The 19,356-nt window shown below is 35.8% G+C and overlaps 1 protein-coding gene across 3 annotated transcripts in view; it reads right to left on the reverse strand.

The window, feature by feature from the left end:
- KIF21A (kinesin family member 21A) overlaps window positions 1–19,356 on the reverse strand; it is a 158,129-nt gene that overhangs the window by 63,009 nt on the left and 75,764 nt on the right. For all 3 annotated transcript variants that reach the window (XM_060024581.1, XM_060024582.1, XM_060024580.1), the window contains exons 2-10: window positions 14,108–14,330; window positions 13,795–13,977; window positions 12,268–12,417; window positions 10,753–10,887; window positions 10,088–10,255; window positions 8,095–8,210; window positions 3,067–3,262; window positions 2,469–2,658; window positions 1,813–1,876 (exon numbers count right to left, since the gene is read on the reverse strand). In XM_060024581.1, coding sequence (XP_059880564.1) covers window positions 1,813–1,876; window positions 2,469–2,658; window positions 3,067–3,262; window positions 8,095–8,210; window positions 10,088–10,255; window positions 10,753–10,887; window positions 12,268–12,417; window positions 13,795–13,977; window positions 14,108–14,330 — 1,425 coding nt within the window. The remainder of the gene's footprint in view (window positions 1–1,812; window positions 1,877–2,468; window positions 2,659–3,066; window positions 3,263–8,094; window positions 8,211–10,087; window positions 10,256–10,752; window positions 10,888–12,267; window positions 12,418–13,794; window positions 13,978–14,107; window positions 14,331–19,356) is intronic.

Below are 19,356 nucleotides of genomic sequence, written 5' to 3' on the forward strand. Positions count from 1 at the left end.
TGTTTATCTCATATGTAAATTATTTTTATATTATAAATTACAGTCCCGAGATCTGAGAAGACTACACTTTATGAATGGGACAAACTGAATAAAAGAGCCAAAAAGCTATTAACCTATACCACGAAAGACTTGATCACTGACTGAACTCAAGGCCTAAGAGTCATCATTGTTCTCTAGATGGCTTAAAGAATAGTCTTAACTCAAGAACTTGAAGAAGAAAGATATTAGATGCTCCTTTTAGCTATTAGAAGGAATGGAAATGATTCAGTCAGTTTTCTAGGAAATAATGACACTAGTCAAGCCATTCACCAAATAATGAGATCAAGCTTAGATATGGTCTTAGAATACATGATGGAAGAGAGGAAATCAAGCCCAAGAACCAGAGTATGGAATCAGCCTTAACAATTGACCAGTGCCAAGAAAATAAAAAAAGATAAAAAGAAGCAGACTAGGAGCAGGAAAAGAATCTTTAGGAACTAAAAGACAGAGATATTAGTTTTGTCTGAAGGAATGGTAAAGATGGGGTCTACAGAGTCAGGAAACACAGGAGACTGGTCAGAGGACAAGTTTTTGGCAGTAGGCAGGAAAGAGCACTGCCAACACAAGATGGAAACTGCAAGTCCAGTTTGGCAGCTGACCAGAACTACAACCTAAGGTCCCAAAGGTCTCCATCAAAAAGGTAAAGTTTGGAAATATATAAACAGAATAAAAGTAATAGTTATTTGAGTAACTTTATCTATTGCTACATCAGATGTTTTCTCACTGGTTTTTATTTTTTGAAGCTTTTAAGGGACCTGGTGTGCCTTACGGAGGCAGAAACAGTAGAAACACTACTCATCTCTGTTTAAGAATCTCTAGAATAACCAGAGGAAGAGAGAGGGAAACAGAACACAAATACAAGACAGAGAATTGTTAGGGTAGCTGTGAAAGATAATCTCTCACTTGGTTATTTTCTGCAAATGGATAACAAAAGTGAGATCTGAGCTATTTAGGTGCTCCCAATGGAGCTGACTGTAGTTCTACTTAAAGAGAAAGCAGCTCAGCCATCAGGGCAAACCATGGAACCTGAAAATATTATAGAAATGATTAGTGTCCTTGATCTACTTTCTGACCCCAATTCTTCCAGTCTGTGCTCAGTGGTCCCCTCCACATTCCCACACCTGGCATGGGTGTTCTATTTACTGATTTCTGTCATTCCATTTACTACATGTGACTATTTATGTAAGTTGACCCACCTAGACTGTGAACTCTTTGTTTATGTCATACTTGTTCAGTCCATGGCATGATGCTTGGCATACTGTGAGTATTTGCAATATGTGTGTGAAATGTGGGTGATGAATGAGCCTTTGTATATACCACAGAGGCAGGCAAATTGGTAGGGATGCAATGACTCACACATATAGAATAGTTGAAGACGTATAAGGGAACAGGAGTAATGGGAGATTTTAAAAATTAGAGATGACTTATTGATGTTGACCATTCCCAAATGGTGGGTGAAGAGGCACAGGGAGGTAACTTCATCTACACCAATTATGCCTGTTGTTACACCAATTAAGCTTCCAATTAAGGGTATAACAACAAGAGCAGGAGGATAACCCAGGAAGATAATGTAGGAAGAGGAAAGTAGTTTGTGACGTTATGTTCTCATATGTTCCGTTATAGGCAAGTACCTATTCCCCTAAAGTTAACCTGACCAAAGGGCTGAAATATCACTGTGAATAGTTACTACAAAATAAGCCCAAAAAATAGCAATAATACTTCACTGCAAAACCCAAAATACGTGCATTATATATTACAGAATGTGAACTGTACCTGAGATCTTCAATTTCTTTAATATAATTGTGAATCATATTACTAATCTCCTCATTCCCTTCACCTGCAGGATAAAATAAGGAAAGGGGGAGAGGGATAAATTGGGAGATTGGGACTGACATACACACACTACTATATATAAAAATAGATAACTACTAAGAACCTACTGTATAGCACAGGGAACTCTACTCAATACTCTGTAATGACCTATATGGGACAAGAAGCTAAAAAAGAGTGAATATATGTATATGTATAACTGATTCACTTTGCTGTACAGCAGAAAGTAACATTGTAAATCAACTATACTCCAATAAAAATTAACTAAAAAAAGAATTTCCTTTAAAATTCAACAGAACAGAATGAGAGAAAAAACAAAGTTATAGAAACAAACAATAATGCTTTGAAACATAATTTAAACAGCAAATTTCCTGCCCTTAATTACATGAGCAGAAAGTAAGATAATATGATGAAGCATAGGGCATATTTTATTTCTGTAAGAATGTATTATTTACAAATTAAGTATTAACTTAAAATCACAGATTGTATACACAGAGATTGACTTTTTCACTTCAAATATTCCACAGAGTTAACAAATATGAAGAATATTTCCTGCTCTCCAAAAGTAATCCCTCACTCATCCCACCCTACATACATACCTGCTCTGGCAAGAACTTGGTTGGCCTGATCACTAACAAGCTGTGTGATTCTGGTCCTCAATACATCAACCGTCTCTTGCATGGCTTTAATTCTTACACGCAGGTTGTTATTTTCAGTCTGTAGCATAGCATTCTCATGAAACATATCATTGATGCTTTCCACACCCTCCTCGTCGATTATTCTTTTACCCTAGAAAAGAAAAATATTTCCCTATTGATTGAGAAGTTTTAAATACACAAGAGTTTTGTTAAAGGATACTGCAGGATTATGCAATTCTACAACCAAGAGCACTTTTGTCTTAACAGCCTCAAGGCAAGAGATCCTTTTCCCTCTACTACATCTCTCCTTTGAGCATTTGTCACTAAAGAATCTGACTGGGAAGGAAGTATTTTGAAACAAGAGGCTGGTCAGGTTGTTAGACTGAACATTATTAAAGGCTACCCACACATAAAACTAGAGAATTCTACCTCCAAAAGGAAAGATGCCACCACTATGACAAAGAGACTCCAGAAACATATATGTGCAAGCCATCACAAAAAGGTATCACTGTGTACACAAAATGTATCACAAAATGCAAAGTCAAAACCATTAGCTTACTGTTTTGTACTCCATAAGCTCCATCTGAAGTCGTGTGATCTCACTACGGAGCGCATTGATCTGCTGGCTAGCTCTGTCCTGATTGACCATCACCTTGTTCTTGATATTTCTAGCTCGATTGGCATATTTCAGGGTATTTAAAGTTTCCATAAAATCTCTGTCTGAAGGGCTGACACATGCTATCATGATTGTTTGGCTGAAAGTTACAAAAAATAATTAGGTTTACAGATAAAAGCAAATAAAACACTGAAATAATCATTTTAAAATTCCCGCCTTTTGAATAATATCTCTCCTTCGAGATACCAAAAGATTGACATTACTAACTTAAAAATAAAAGCAAATTTATAAGCCCCAATGCTTTAAGACTATCTTAAGGAAAAAGATTTTGTTTGCTTGGCTAAAATTGGGGAAAATTAATTTATATTATACTTTTTTGACTCATAATACCATATACTCATAATACAAGTGCATATATTTCTCACCTCTTTAAAAAATTTTTTGAAGCAATATACACAGAATAATTCTAAAATTTAATCTATCTATAATATGACATGTTGAAATTCAAAAATCATTGCTTTCATTATCTACTTAATATTTCAGGATTTTTTTTTTAACTTTTATTTATTTTTGGCTGCTTTGGTTCTTCGTTGCTGTGCACAGGCTTTCTCTAGTTGTGCCGAGCCGGGGGCTACTCTTCCATTCGTGCACAGGCTTCTCATTGCGGTGGCTTCTCTTGTTGCAGAGCATGGGCTCTAGGCATAAGGGCTTCCGTAGTTGTAGCACGCAGGCTCAGTAGTTGTGGCACATGGGTAGTTGCTCCACAGCATGTGGGATCTTCCCGGACAAGGGCTTTAACCTGTGTCCTCTGCACTGGCAGGCGGATTCTTAACCACTGTGCCCCCAGGGAAGTCCCTATTTTAGGATTTAAATTTTTTCTTTTTATTTAATCACTTGCATCCTGATTTTTTATTTCAGCAAAAAGTTTTACACTAAATCCTATCACCTGATCAAAAAAAGTATTTAGTATACCCATATGTTTCACAATATGAAACGTCATTTGTGATTGAGTGGTCAAAGTTCCAGAGTTTCTGGCTAGATTACATAGGAAAACTGGGAAACATTATTTTATCGTCATGATGAATTGCTTTACCAACCAAAGAATAGGATAATAAAATGCTTATTATGCCTAAGCTAATTCTGTCAATGAAAAAGATGTGGAGAGTCTAATGGGCACTTGCACACTAACAGTTAAGGAGCTAATTTACCCACCCTGGTAGGAAATTTATACCTATCAATTCTAATCTATAGCCTCCTAGCTTCCTGCTTCCACTCCTGCCTTCTCCCAATAATCTCAACACGGCACTCATAGTAACACTTTTATTTTCTTCTTCTTATTTTTTTTTAGTATTGTCAAGCTTTATTTTTACTCATTTTAGATGTGTAGTAATGTCTCATTTTTTTAAATTTTTAAAATTTTTACACAATTTTTAAAGGTTACTTTCCATTTACAGTTATTACAAAATATTGGCTATATTCCTCATGTTGTACAATATATCCTTGAGCCTATCTTACATCCAACGGTTTGTACCTCCCACTCCCCCACCTCTATATTGCCCCTCCCCGCCACTGGTAACCACTAGTTTGTTCTCTATACCTGTGAGTCTGCTTCTTTTTTGTTATATTCACAGTTTGTTGTATTTTTTAGATTCCACATACAAGTGATATCATACAGTATTTGTCTTTCTCTGTCTAACTTATTTCACTTAGCATAATGCCCTTCATAGCAACCCTTTTAAAAGGGGTCCCATTCCACCTATCTTTATTCCTTTGTGAACTCTTGCTCATCCTTATTTACCCTTACTTTTACTATTATTCAAGATTCAACTCAGAGATCATCTAGTCCAAGAATCCAACACTGAGTTTGGCTGTACTCCTTTCTCTCTGCTTCCTCATACCCTTTGCATACCTCTTTTTTGTTGATTATGATTATATTGAAATTTTATAGATCCAAACTCTTAGATACTAAACTCCTAGAGGACAAGGATCATCAAATATTTTTTATTCATCAGACTACTTTGTACAACACAGTATTTGGAACATATTAGGTCATTACTATTTGTTTGTGTTACTTAGAACATATTAGATCCCTAATAATTGTTTGTATGTCATGCGTATATTATATTTATTTATTTGAAGTCAGAAGTTAAGATAATTCATGCATCTCTGTTGATGAAGAAGATAAGGTAATCCAGTGAGAGTGATGATTATGGATACTGATTAGAGGATAGGACTACTCAAAATGTTATCCCCAGTCCAGTGCCAGTCTGGAAGATTCATGACAAGTATAGAAATTGACAGTAAGCATTTTGGCAACTTTTACAACATTTGAGCTTGCTGTAATCAATGAACTCATTTCACTGAATACAGTATAGACCAGTTCAAATATTTTCAAACTCACATAATGGGACAAGCTGAGTATAGTCATGTTCAATATCAACCCACTACAACTGGGAAGTGGGAAGGAGGAGAACTCTCCCTTACTAAAAATATTTTGAGAAGTATTGGGATCAAGTGCTTAAGAAGAATAGTGAAATCAGGAATGAGAGGAGCTAAGACCTACTGTATAGGAAAAAGGTCACATATTAAAACCCAAATGATACAAATTTCAAGAACAGTTATGGGGCTTCCCTGGTGGTGCAGTGGTTGAAAGTCTGCCTGCCGATGCAGCGGACATGGGTTCCAGCCCTGGTCCATGTTCGAGCCCTGGTCCGGGAGGATGCTGCGCAGCGGCTAGGCCCGTGAGCCACGGCTACTAGCCTGCACATCTGGAGCCTGTGCTGTGCAGCAAGAGAGGCCGCGACAGTGAGAGCCCCGCGCACCGCGATGAAGAGTGGCCCCCGCTTGCCACAACTAGAGAAAGCCCTCGCACAGAAACGAAGACCCAACACAGCCAAAAAAAATAAAGTTATTAAAAAAAATAGTTATGTTTATGAAAAAGATTTTTAATGAAAGTTGTTTATTTTTATATAAAACCATAACTCTATCTTAAAGGAAACCATATAATTTAAATATATTAGGGAGTTCCCTGGTGGTCTAACAGTTAGGATTCAGCACTTTCACTGCTGTGGCCCGGGTTCAGTCCCTGGTTGGGGAACTGAGATCCCACAAGCCATGCGGTATGGCCAAAATAAACAAACAAATAAATAAAGTTATTTATCTTATATATTGTTATATCATATTATATTACACATTAGGGAGGAAATACATCACAATGTTAACAATAGTTACTTACAAGTAATAGAAATACAGTTGATTTTTATGATGTTTTATATTTTCTGTATTTTTCCATATTTTTGCTATAAACTTTTTAAAATGTTACATTAAACATTATAAATGTATAAAAGCCAGCTTTGTTTCTTAAAAAATCACCAAACTGTACACATAAATATATGCAGCTTGTTTCCACAAATACTTTTGATTTAATTTTTCTTTTAAGAGAAATTTGTACAAACATCACAACATGAAGGAATTTTGTTTTCCAATGCTTATACAAAGTTTAATGCTTTTGAACTAGGCGTTCAATCTCACAATTTTAAGCAGGAATTGAGGGTCACTGAGAATAAGAGGCGTTACCACTAGATAGGAAATGGGTGAGGAACATCTGAGACTCTTTAGCTATAGCTTAGATAAAACTCAAGAGGAATTCAAAACCCACAGTGCAAATATCTTAGATTGTTACAAGGCAAGCAAACTCTCAGAAGTACTGAATTATTCAAAAGTATTGACACTTGTAAAGGGAAGATGTTTACTATCTCTGCTTTGTTTATAAGACAAAACTGTATTATAAAGCTAAGAAATAAACACAGGAAAAGGCTACAATTTAGCAAACTTTAAAAATTTACATTTGGCTTAAAAAACAAAAATTTTTGTCCTGTTATAAGACCCAGATTGATATTGAAGGTCAGAATGAAAATATAGACCAGAAGTAAGAAATATGTAACAGTGGAAGCAATACAAAGGATATGCTAGAAGACAGCTGAGTTAAGACAATGGCAATATTATATGAAAAGAAGGAATATAAAAATGATACTCTTGAATTCTAAAAAACAAAACTTTATTTCTAAATCCATCCAACTTCAGACCTAAATAAACTTAACATTATCAAAATTCTTTGAATAATAGTTGTTCAAAAAGAAAGTTTGCAAGTTTAATTTTACAGCATCTAATGATCATTTTACAGCACCTAATGATCATTTTATAGCATCAGTAAACATGTTAGACCATTGAAAACACTGTAAAATAGATTCACTGTAGTTGTGTGTAACTTGTTGAACTGTTCTATGATTGAATTTAAATGCCAAAAAAGTTACCATTTTTAAAGCCAACATTCTGATGCTTATAAAAAGGAATGCATTACCAAAAGAATACATTTAGCTGATGAAACATATCAGGATGATGCAAAGTACAGAAAAGGAGGAATATCAGTGATTCTGGCAAACTTAATAACCATCAATCACCCTATATTTCATTCAATTAACATTTTTAAATTTTTTCTCAAATGTAAAAAAATGTTTAATTTTTAGGAGACTTTGTAAAGAAAATGAATAATATTTAAATTGCTTTTTAATTACTTAGAAGACAGCATTTACTTTTCAACAAAATTTTATTAGGCATCAACTATGTGCCAAGCACTTAAAACTGAAACAATGGTATAGAGAAAGAGCACATGCCAAGGATTTCATTTATAAGCTAAGTGACTGAATAAATTACTTAACCTCTCTGGATTTCAATTTCCTTATCTATAAAATAGGAATAATAACACCTACCTCAAGAGGTGTTATAAGAAATATGTGAAATAACAACATGCAAAAGCACTCACACATTTGAGGCACTTAATAATTATTAGTTCCTCATCCTATTAATTTGCTTTACAGTAAAAACAGTTCTTATAAATCACTTTACAAACTTATTTTAAAAATAATGAATAACTGAAATTCAGGAATATGGAGGATAAACACTTATGCATACCTATTACCCCCAAGAGAATCCTGTAGTAGTCTTGTCAGCTTAGAATCTCTATAGGGAACATGCGTGGCCCTCTTGCTCTTGTCTCCCAATGCACTTATTACATTGCCAAGTGCCAACTAAAAGAAAGAGAGAGAAAAAAAATTATAAAAATATCCTAATTATAACACTTTTAAATAATGAAACCTTATAGAAAATAATATGAAGCCATGGCAGAATTGAAAACATTTGTGTTTGGTTTTGTTTTACATTTGTATTTTCAAATATAAAGTAAACTTGGAGCTTTCCACATAACTACTAAAAACTGACACCACTCAAAATTTAATGCCATATATATACCCATAATTCACAAATACTTAAACTTCTATGCAGAGATTTTCTTTAGAAATAGAAATGTTATAAGATTGATGACTTCTGACCAGTCCTAGTATTACCAGAGCATCATGTTGTACACCCCACAAAACTGCCAATTCATGTTGCAAATTCTTCTCCTCAATTCATTGAAGAAACAAATTGTTCACTAGTTTAACAGTTGCATAAACTTTCTTGTTGTACTATAGCTTCCTCATGGGAAAACAAAATTTCCTTTAACCACAATAAAAATATCAGTATGATATCTCTGATCATGGCATTCCTAATGCAAGTATAGCCGCACTTAGAAATTCAATGAATCTATGTGCTAAGCATCCAATATTTTAAAAAACTAAGTCAAATTACGGAACTATTTAATCACTCCTCCTGCCACCCCCTACTGCTTTTCCTACTGTCACTGAACCAGCACCTACAGCATAAGCATTTTCCTAAATGCTGGTCGCACTCGCCTTCAGTAAGGCAAAACCATGTCTTTGTTAGAGCCAATGGATCCTGCAGCGAGTGCATCAGCATCACACTGTGTCTTAGTCCCCCTTTTCCAGAGTCTGCAGTTTTAACCACTGGCCACACTGAATGAACCTCTACCACGTGTCTGAACATGCTTCAATAGCCTGAACTGGAAAACAGAGCAATGGCTTTTGTCTTTTCCGGACAGCACAAATGTAAATACCACCATGATTTTATCTCCTAAGAAACTCAAAACAATACACAAAGTCGAGGATCCTGGTCGCTCACTCCTTTTAACACATGTTCAACTGTATGGTGGGAGCATCAAGATGGGTAGTTGGGAAGGCTGGCTCTCTCTAATCGGTCTCAGTTGATAATTCCCCCACAGAAGGGTTGCAATCATATAAAAGTAAATATTGGGCAATAAACAAAAAAATGACCATATGCTCGGAGTCCCTGCTCTAGGAAGAAAGGGAGGGAAGCAAAGCAGAAAACACCTGTCCTGATGCTGTCAGCATCACAGAAATTTAGGATGCCGTTACTTTTAAGCAGGAACAAAGAACCAACTTTTTAATGAAATCAATAGGAAGAAAAGATTAATTACATAAAAATTTGGTTCTAAAACGTTTTCTTCCATATAATAGAAGCTTTAGGCTAACTCAAACACAAGGTGTTTTCCAATCAAAAACACCACTAGATGGCATGGTATTAAAGTTAATTCCTAATACAATCTAGAAAAGTTCTCATTTTGAAACAATCATTACTAAAAAACATTTGATTGTAATTTCCAAAATAAAGTCTATCACAAAATGTTAGCAAAAAAGCTACTTTGAAAGTCATCCCATAAAATGTTTAATATTAAAACAGTAAGTTTGTGAGAAGAATTTTAAAATCATTTCTATTATATATATGCATAGATTATTTTATGCACACATCATAAAATTTAATCCAACTAAATTTTTACACATGAAGAAAATTTGCAATGTGAAAAGGAGAAAAATGCTGACAGTCTGAGGAGATCAAAATTCAATGCGTTACTCCTAAGTTTACAGCAACTGTCATTTCTCAGCTCAGTGAATGAAGGATTTCCACTTGGGTATTATGTATTACAAAAGGGAAAAGGACAATAAAATAGCCCTGTTATATTCTCAGCACAAAGCCTTAGTCTTAGTCTTACAAGTCCACAGTTGATGGAAATGCCTTCTTTTGCCCTCTCGCCTGTAGCTCCAGTACGCTTCAGTCTTTCTGATCCTGCCAGATCAACAAAATGGAACTTTGCAGTCAGAGTTTCAAATTCATTCATCTGTGATGATTCAGAAATCACCTTATTATCAGTTGCACTTTCCTGCAATTGAGGAAGATAATTGAAAATATTTTATTAATATGACACTAAATATCCTTCAATCCCACCTTGCCCTCAGTATACATATAGCCAAGTATAGGCATGTGGCCAAATAAATATAAGTACAAAAATGCCTGCTGCAATTAGAAGCTTAGACAAAGTTAGGTCAAAGAAGGTCAAAACCTAACTGTTATCAACTGAGGCTTTGCCTGTGTTGAAGAGAAACTTGTAGCATATAGCCCTCAAAAGCAAAGGGTCCCAAGTAATGACATGTATTACCATATGGCCACAACATACTTTCTGGCTATTGCAGACATATATATTCAATTTTTAATTTTACATGGTTGGCCAGCTTTAGCTTAAACAAGATCAGGGACATCTCAATTGGAAAAGGAATGATTAAACAAACTAAACTTGGCACAAATGTTCTCTTTGAATATTTTCATGGATTTTACAGAAATGAAATATGAAATCTTAAAAAATTAGAACCAATAACTCACAGCATCTATTTGGGGACACATTCTGGTTTGACACAAGTGAATGGTAAAAATGGCATGTGAACGAGAGCTCTGAACATTCATTTGGGTACTAGCAGTGGTCCGGGATAAAGCACCCAGCTTCAAACACTGCATCATCTAGAAAACGGAAAGAAAGAGGGGTTTTACTTGAACAATACTTAGACTAGGTCCATATAATCAGAAATCTGAGCTACTGGTTAAAATCCAACATATTAAAGGATGTGAAAGACAGATTTTCTTCTTCTTCTTCTTACTTTTTTGCGGTACGCGGGCCTCTCACTGTTGTGGCCTCTCCCGTTGCGGAGCACAGGCTCCAGACGCGCAGGCTCAGCAGCCATGGCTCACGGGCCTAGCCGCTCCGCGGCATGTGGGATCTTCCCGGACCGTGGCATGAACCTGTGTCCCCTGCATCGGCAGGCGGACTCTCAACCACTGCGCCACCAGGGAAGCCCTCTTATTATTTTATTTACAGGCACTTTTTGAGCTGAATTTCTCAGTATAACAGTTTTTTTGTTGTTGTTGTTTTTTTAATAGGAGAAAATACTGAGATTCAACCGTTTGCCATTCGCTGACATTTGCAGCTTCTATTTCAAAACTATTACAGTAGAACACTTCGGAACAAACTAAGCAATAACTGGAATTACTCAGGCTCTTCTGTATCTTATTTTTTGTAACTTTTTTTGTTTTGTTTTGTTTTGCGGTACGCGGGCCTCTCACTGCTGTGGCCCCTCCCGCTGCGGGGCACAGGCTCCGGACGTGCAGGCCCAGCGGCCACGGCTCACGGGCCCAGCCGCTCCACGGCACGTGGGATCCTCCCGAACCGGGGAATGAACCCGCGTCCCCTGCATCAGCAGGCGGACCCTCAACCACTGTGCCACCAGGGAAGCCCTGTAACTTTTTTTTTTTTGGCCACTCCACGTGGCTTGCGGATCTTTGTTCCCTGACCAGGAATTGAACCCAGCGCCATGGCAGTGAAAGTGTGGAGGCCTAACCACTGGCCTCGCAGGGAACTCCCCATTGTAACTTTTCTTAAGTCTCTCTTTAGGAGCCATGATACAGGCCTACGTATGTTACAGCAAAAATTACAAAAGGACTGTGGCCTCATCCTTCACTTAAAATTATCTAACCCTCTTTTCTAGGTGTGAAAGAAAACTGTACATACAATGCCTTAAATTCTTTTGATGTTACAATAAATGCACTGACTTTATCATAACTGTTACATTTTTAATAATAAAATCCTGGTAAAAAATGAAGAAGATTTTAACTCCATGTTACACTCAAGGATACAAATATCATGAGCAGCAGAGCTGACTATTAAATAAAGCCAAACACGCTCTATTTTTTTTCCTGTGGCTGTGCCGCGCAGCTTGCGGGATCTTAGTTCCCCAACAAGGGATGGAACCCATGCCCTCTGCAGTGGAAGTGTGGAGCCCTAACCCCTGGACCACTAGGGAATTTCCCAAACACGCTCTATTTTAACTACAACATAAATGTCACCTCGGATTCTGTAATCACTGTACGTGTTGTGACGCCCACGGTATAAATTCCTCCAGCTGAATCTTCATGAATCTTTATATTTGATTTTTTATTTTTTGCATCAATATCACGAGTGGTATCAAATAAGTCAAGAACCTCTTCGTTATACAGCTAACAAAAAGAAATATTATAAGTTTAATGTTAGCAGAAATTGCCTCATGGATGTAATAACACATATTGCATGTTATCTTTCAAACATATCTTAAAAGTTCTTCCAAATACATATATTTCTTCAAAATAAAACATAAAATGATCACAAATACAAACAAATACCAGATTTCTTTACAAGAGTAAGAACAGTAAAAGACCTAATCATGACTAATGAGTTAAAGACTAGCTAAAATCATCCACTAATCCTTTGCAAGAGATATATAAATATAAATACAAGCAAATACTAAAAAAATATGTATCAAATGTAAACAAATCCTAAGCTTAGGGAAGTTCTTAATAATTTTTACTACTTGAACTAAAAATATATTTTCTTTTGCCCTACAACCCTTCTTAGTGTACCTAAAAATAAATAGTATTTTTGCAAGGTCAGCAATGTAGTTTCTGTATCAATAGAGGCTGACAAGATTGTGCTACCACCTTAGAAAAGGATACATAAAACTATTTTTCTATCAATATGCTTAAAGTCACAATGCCTAATAACATTTGGAGGGAGAAGGAGAAGACTGAAGACACCGTTTCTTTCCTTTTTCCATCACTAGTTACCTTTCTTTTGGTAGAAACACATAATTATATTCTTGGTTTTTACTAAATTGGAATGTCCATTAAAACCAGCAGTAAGATAACTGATGTTAATTTGAATTAAGTATTCTATTTTGTGCTATATAATGCTGAATAAAATGTTTCATCGATTATCAAAATGATTAGCTCTTGTGATTGAGATTACAATTAGACTAGAACACTCTTTGGACCAAGTATACAGAATTATAATGGCACTGTCCACCCAAGTGTAACATTGCTCAAATCCTAGATGTCCTCTTACTGGTATGTCCCTCCCACCAGCCTAGACTGCCCTAAATCCATACCTGCCCCAACCTTTGCACATTGCATCAAAACATCTGCCTATCCTTGTAGGAATACCAGCTTCTGCCACCAGATTAGTGCTACAGCATCAATCCTATTATTCCTCACAATCTCCCCCTCCCTTTTGGTCTCAGTCACTGTGTTCCCAGTACTTTGTGAGCCTGCCTACATTATAACAGTAATTCTCAGATAAAGAAAAAATCTGAAATAAACAATATTAATTGTTTTACTCTGTGGACACTGGTCAAATGTTTATAATCTTAAATGCCAACAAGTAAGGAATACTTATAACCTATTATCTCTTGTTGCTATCGCCTATAACCTAATGCTAATTTAGTCAACATTTACTGAACACTATATGCCAAGCACTAAAATGGAAGCGGGAGTATAAAATCATAGGGCTATGGTCTTAAGAATAAGATTTAAAGGAAACTAATGACACAATTAGACTATTACCTCTAAGAATTGGGCATTCACTTTAAAATCTGGAGGAGGAAGTCCATTTTTAATGGAAGTGTGTTTTTTTTCTTCGATACTCTTGAAAAGGTGTTTAACAGCACGAGAAATAATACCCTGTTCTTCCTCAATGATGTTAACATCAAATCCTGTTCCCATTGTGTATGTTTTGCCAGCTCCAGTCTGAATAAAAGAACAGAGAAAAATGAATGCTTGACCTTAATAACATAATCTCAAGTGACAGAAGTGAAAGTGCAATTGAATTGACACTTCTGAAAAGTTACAGCTTCTATGAAAATAATTTGGTACTTACTTGTCCATAAGCAAAAACTGTAGCATTATATCCTTCAAAACAACCTTCAATTAGTTTTTCTATACACTGAGTGTAGATCTGCTCTTGCTGGGAGTCAATGTCAAACACATAATCAAAAGTGAAAGCTTTATCTTTGCCTAGGAAGACCTGAGGTTCTCCTGGTGTGACAGATGTACAAATATGGCAACCTTCAATCCTTTCTTTGGCAAGCTGTGGTCTTATTCTGTGAGAAAAAAATCAGGAAAAAACAAAATAAAATAAGACAAAATAAATGGAAAAAAACTGAAGAAATAGGATTTTGAAATTCCTAGCAAATCTTTTAAAATCACTAATGTAATCTAGTACTTACTCCTTGAGTTGAAAAGTTTAAATAAGTTAAATTATACTGTCAATTTCAATATGAGTTACTTAATCCCCCCAAAAAAATCATGAACAAGAGTAAAATTAAATATTTTTGTGGGTGAGTACCTTTCCTCAACTCTATAAAAGACTCAGTTAAATAAATTAAACTACCAAAATGCTATTTGTTGTTATCTTTATTTTAGATTTCTTCTCTTTATTTCCAGACAGGATGATATCCAAAAATGAGAAATTAAGTACATGGTATTTATCTTGATACCCTTGACTCACCTTTTTTGCAAACTCTTCACTAATGGTTCCCAAACTTATTTGACCATAACCTTCTGTTAGCTTAACATGTTTAAGCATAATCACACAACATACAATATGAATGAATATATATATTCATTTGTAAATATATGCATGTACTATATTGATTTGTCATATATTATGACATACACAAAAGCAGAATTGTGAAAATAAAGAAATTAAAAATAAAAACAGGGGTTTCCCTGGTGGCGCAGTGGTTGAGAATCTGCCTGCTAATGCAGGGGACACGGGTTCAAGCCCTGGTCTCGGAGGATCCCACATGCCGCGGAGCAACTAGGTTGGTGAACCACAACTACTAAGCCTGTGCGTCTGGAGCCTGTGCTCCGCGACAAGAGAGGCCACGATAGTGAGAGGCCCGTGCACTGCGATGAAGAGTGGCCCCCGCTTGCCACAACTAGAGAAAGCCCTCGCACAGAAACGAAGACTCAACACAGCAAAAATAAATTAATGAATTAATAAACTCCTACCCCAAACATCTGCTTAAAAAAAACAATTAAAAAAAATAAAAACAAATAAAACTTCTAATATTTTCTCTCCAAAACCACTGAATCATCATTTACATCTCCTAGGGTGTCCTTTGTCCACTTGGAAGACCACAGCACTATACCTGCCCTACACCCAACCCTCATCTACTTCAGATTCTAGGACCTTCCTCTTTTGCCTTATCTTCCTGATTTCAAGGCCTGTTTTTCAAAGAAGGAAAGTAAATATGGTGATATGTTACTAACAGAACAAAGCAAAATCTGGCCCTATTCTACTCACTCCATAAGCAGGACCATCCTAGACTTACACGTCACTGACTTAACAGTACTTAGGTTTTTTAGAGGTTTCTATTTGCCATGGAGAAGGAGAAGCAGTTTAGGGAAGAAAGTAAAGACAACCAGTAATGGAAAATATAAAACGGTACAGAGAGAAAATAGAAAGGATTTTAAAGGGATCTTATTTTCTGAGATACAGAAACAGAGATCTATAGAAGTGGAACAAGTTCATCTATTTGTTAGAGATAAAGCTAAGCCTAAGTCCAGATCACCCGAGTTTTAACCCTTGCCAGTTCTTCAGGGTGGAAGGTCAATGGAAGGATAGGAAAGGCAATACTGAGAAGCGACTGAATTTCTGTAACCCTGGTTACCTGAAACAGCATTCTGTACTAGCAAAGAAGTGTTAAGTAAAGAATATATTTATTTATGCAATTTTCCCTTCTTCTGTGATAATGATGTTTTTCTTCCACAAAGTCTTCAACTTCATTTATTTGTTTTAATGGAATGCAATAATCAATGTGGACTGGCTAGGTACTACGGAAAGAGTGATGAAGTGGCCTTTAGGAGACTTGGATTCCACTACTTCTCTCACTCCACAGATATCATGTGGCCTTCTCTCAGAGCTCCAATTTCCTCACCTATTGACAGAAACTATCATTTCCAAGGTTCCTTTCAGATCTAATGCTGAGAGAAGAACACTATATTACAAAATGGGAAGAGAAAAATAATATTTATATATTGTTATAAAGATAAAATTATATTACAACAAGTAAAACAAATGGGTTTCTTACAAGAAGCTACATCCATGGACTATAAAAACAGCCCCATGGTGGTAAGCAGCTTTGGCTTTCTGGCTCCACATTTTCTTGATGAGTGGTCTTTCTCAAAGTTAATATTCCCTTCTTTCCAATCTTCCCTTCTCCTGTCTCACTTCATCCATTCATGGGGATAAAAATCATAAATCCATCATCCTCAGGAGAGTCATGGGGAGAAAACCAAATCCCCCATCCTCCTTGGAAGAATCACCATCCTGTCTGTTGGCAAGCTAGAAACAAGAGAGTCAACCTCAGTTATTCCCTCTCCCTATTCTATCCACCTAATCTATCTCTAAGAACTATTAATTATCTTGGAAATAGCTCATCATTTTCCTTCTTTCCTCATCAATAACACACTAATCAAGCCACCATTATCTCTTACTTGGATTATTGTAAAAGTCTCATCATCAGTCAACCTGCATCAAATCTTGCCCCCACCAATCTGTTCCACAGATTGCAATATCAGTGATACTCGTAAAATATGAAGTTGATCACTACCTTGCCTAAAACCCTTTAGTATATCCTTAAATCGCTCTACAATCTCCTCTTGCCATGCTCCATCTTTGCATCAAAGGACTTCAGTTAGTGATGGTGGTGGTGGTGATGGTTTATTTTTAACAAGTTTCACTAACAACGTGTGCTCTCTCTAGCCTCTATGCCTTCAAATATGCTTTCTCTTCTCCTGGACACTCTTCCTTCTCAATTCGCAACTCCTTTTCCAGCCTGAACATCTCATGTTTTCGACCTCTGTTTAGATTTCACTCCTTTCAGAAGCTCTCACCTAACCCTTTGCATTCCACCATAAAGTCATATCTGAGCCCAGGCTGTTCTGTCTCCTGAAAGCTACCTCATTTACACCAGGATTCTGCTCTCTCCCTGATTTATAGCTGCACTGTGAAGTTTAATAAATTCCATGTAATAATAAAGAAAAACATAAAAACAACTATCTAAATGAAAATGACAACTGTTTGAAATCAGTGCCTCACTAATTTTAAGTAAATGATTATAACCATGGGCTATTAAAATACTAAGCTAATTTATTTGGCTATTAAAATACTTCTAATTTAATTTCTACATAGAGAATAAGTACTATTTGAATTGCAGATATGACAGCCAATTTTAGAATGCCAATGTCACTCAGAACTTAATCTCCTAACTTCTAAGGAGGAGTGCATTTGAAAGACGGGTGATATGCAATCACACCATCTGCATGGGTGGGGAGACAAACTGGCTTTAAAAACCAACAAGATGGGTAGAACCCTTTTCTACTGGATGCAGGCAAGGGCAATTTCCCAGCAGGACTAAGAAATTCCCACCTAGGAGGGGATGGTCTCTGGCACATGCAGATAATTGGAAGCTGACTACACTTCAAAGTTTAGAGACATATTCACAGTCTCAATTCCCCTTCAAAAATTCAGATTTTAAACTCTCCAAATCCTTAAATTTATACTAAAATCAAGAATTCTCAGATGAAGTCTTAACCTAAGCCAATTAACCTGCTTTAATGATGTAAAGAGTTTGAAATTTACATAGTTACAAACTTCAATTTAAAAACTATAATTTGATGTTATATATAGACAAAATATAACAACCTCCAGGGAAAAAGAAGACTAAAACTAAAATCTGACATTACTTTAAAAATTTAGAACTATCTTCTTAGTATTTTTATATAAAAATAAGACCATTAAACATACTCATCTAATCCCAACACTAAGAAATAATGAGGTTAACATTTCAGTTAACACTAAGAAATAGTAACAAAGCCTTGCAGGCTTTTAAAAATGTGTAATCATACAACTAGATATATTTGAAAGTACTTCTTAAAGAAAAATTATGCATAAAACTTATGTCATAAATATTTAGGATAAGATATTCTAATATTACACAGCAGTATTATATTATAAAAGCCAATAACAATGTGGGTTCTATCTACAATAGTAATTTGCTAATGGAGATGGGTTTTTTTAAAATGTTACAATGGAAATGAATGTAGGTAGGATGAGGCTGTTATGGAAAATAGTGACAGTTCCACTAGATAATGTGCTTTTTTCCTTAGCATAAGGTATGTAACCTTTTATCCTTTGTGGGCCATTGACCAATAGGGTGGGATCTGAAAGGGAAAAGCCATGAAGAGTCATACAGAAATAAATGTAATTTGTTATAACTAGTTTAAGAAGGTTGAAGGTTTGAAACAGAATATGATACAAACTGTCAATTATTCAGATTTAAGATAAAAGGACATGAACAAATGTTGTATCCATTTTCTGAATCTTTCCATCAGCAGAAAGCAGCCATTTTACTTCTGTTCTCACACTCTATTGAAACTTCTTAGACAGAAGGCACCAATGACCTTTTTATTTCCAAATACAATGGACCCTTTTCAGTCTTCATCCTACCTGACACATTTGATCCTATTTACAACTTGTAGGGGAGGAAAAAACTTCTTCCCTCTATCCTTCTAGATTTTCCTGTTTGGGACCTTGTTAATTAAATTGACAAGGCAGATTAACAAAATAAAAACAAATAGAAGTTTATTAACTTGCGTACCAGGCATACACATGGGAATATTCAGTGATGAGTAAATGAAAGAGTGGCAACTTGGATTTATATAGCATCTTAACAAAAAGAAGAAGGACTTTGAGTTTCTAGGACAGCAAATTGTGGGAATATAAATATATGTAGGAACTAATGGAAGATAGGGGCTAATTAAGTAAGGTTTGTTGTGTAGGATACTTTCATGCAGTCTCTGGTAATTAACTTCTGTCCTTCCTGGTTGAGAACAGAGGCAGAATACCTTTATAAAAGCTACGGGCCTTTAGGCAAATATCTGCTTCTTTTAATTGCCTTCAGCTCAAAATCCTTACATCAAATTGGCATACTATGGGGTGGCATTTTCTGCTACCCTTCAAATACCGTATTTCTCAGCAGTTGGCTTTTGTGACATTTATTTCTCAGCAGTTGGCTTTTGTGACATTCCTTTTTTCTTCTTTTTAACTGATTCTGATTT

This window comes from Delphinus delphis, chromosome 11, assembly GCF_949987515.2.
Source record: "Delphinus delphis chromosome 11, mDelDel1.2, whole genome shotgun sequence".
In the NCBI taxonomy this organism is placed as follows: domain Eukaryota; kingdom Metazoa; phylum Chordata; class Mammalia; order Artiodactyla; family Delphinidae; genus Delphinus; species Delphinus delphis.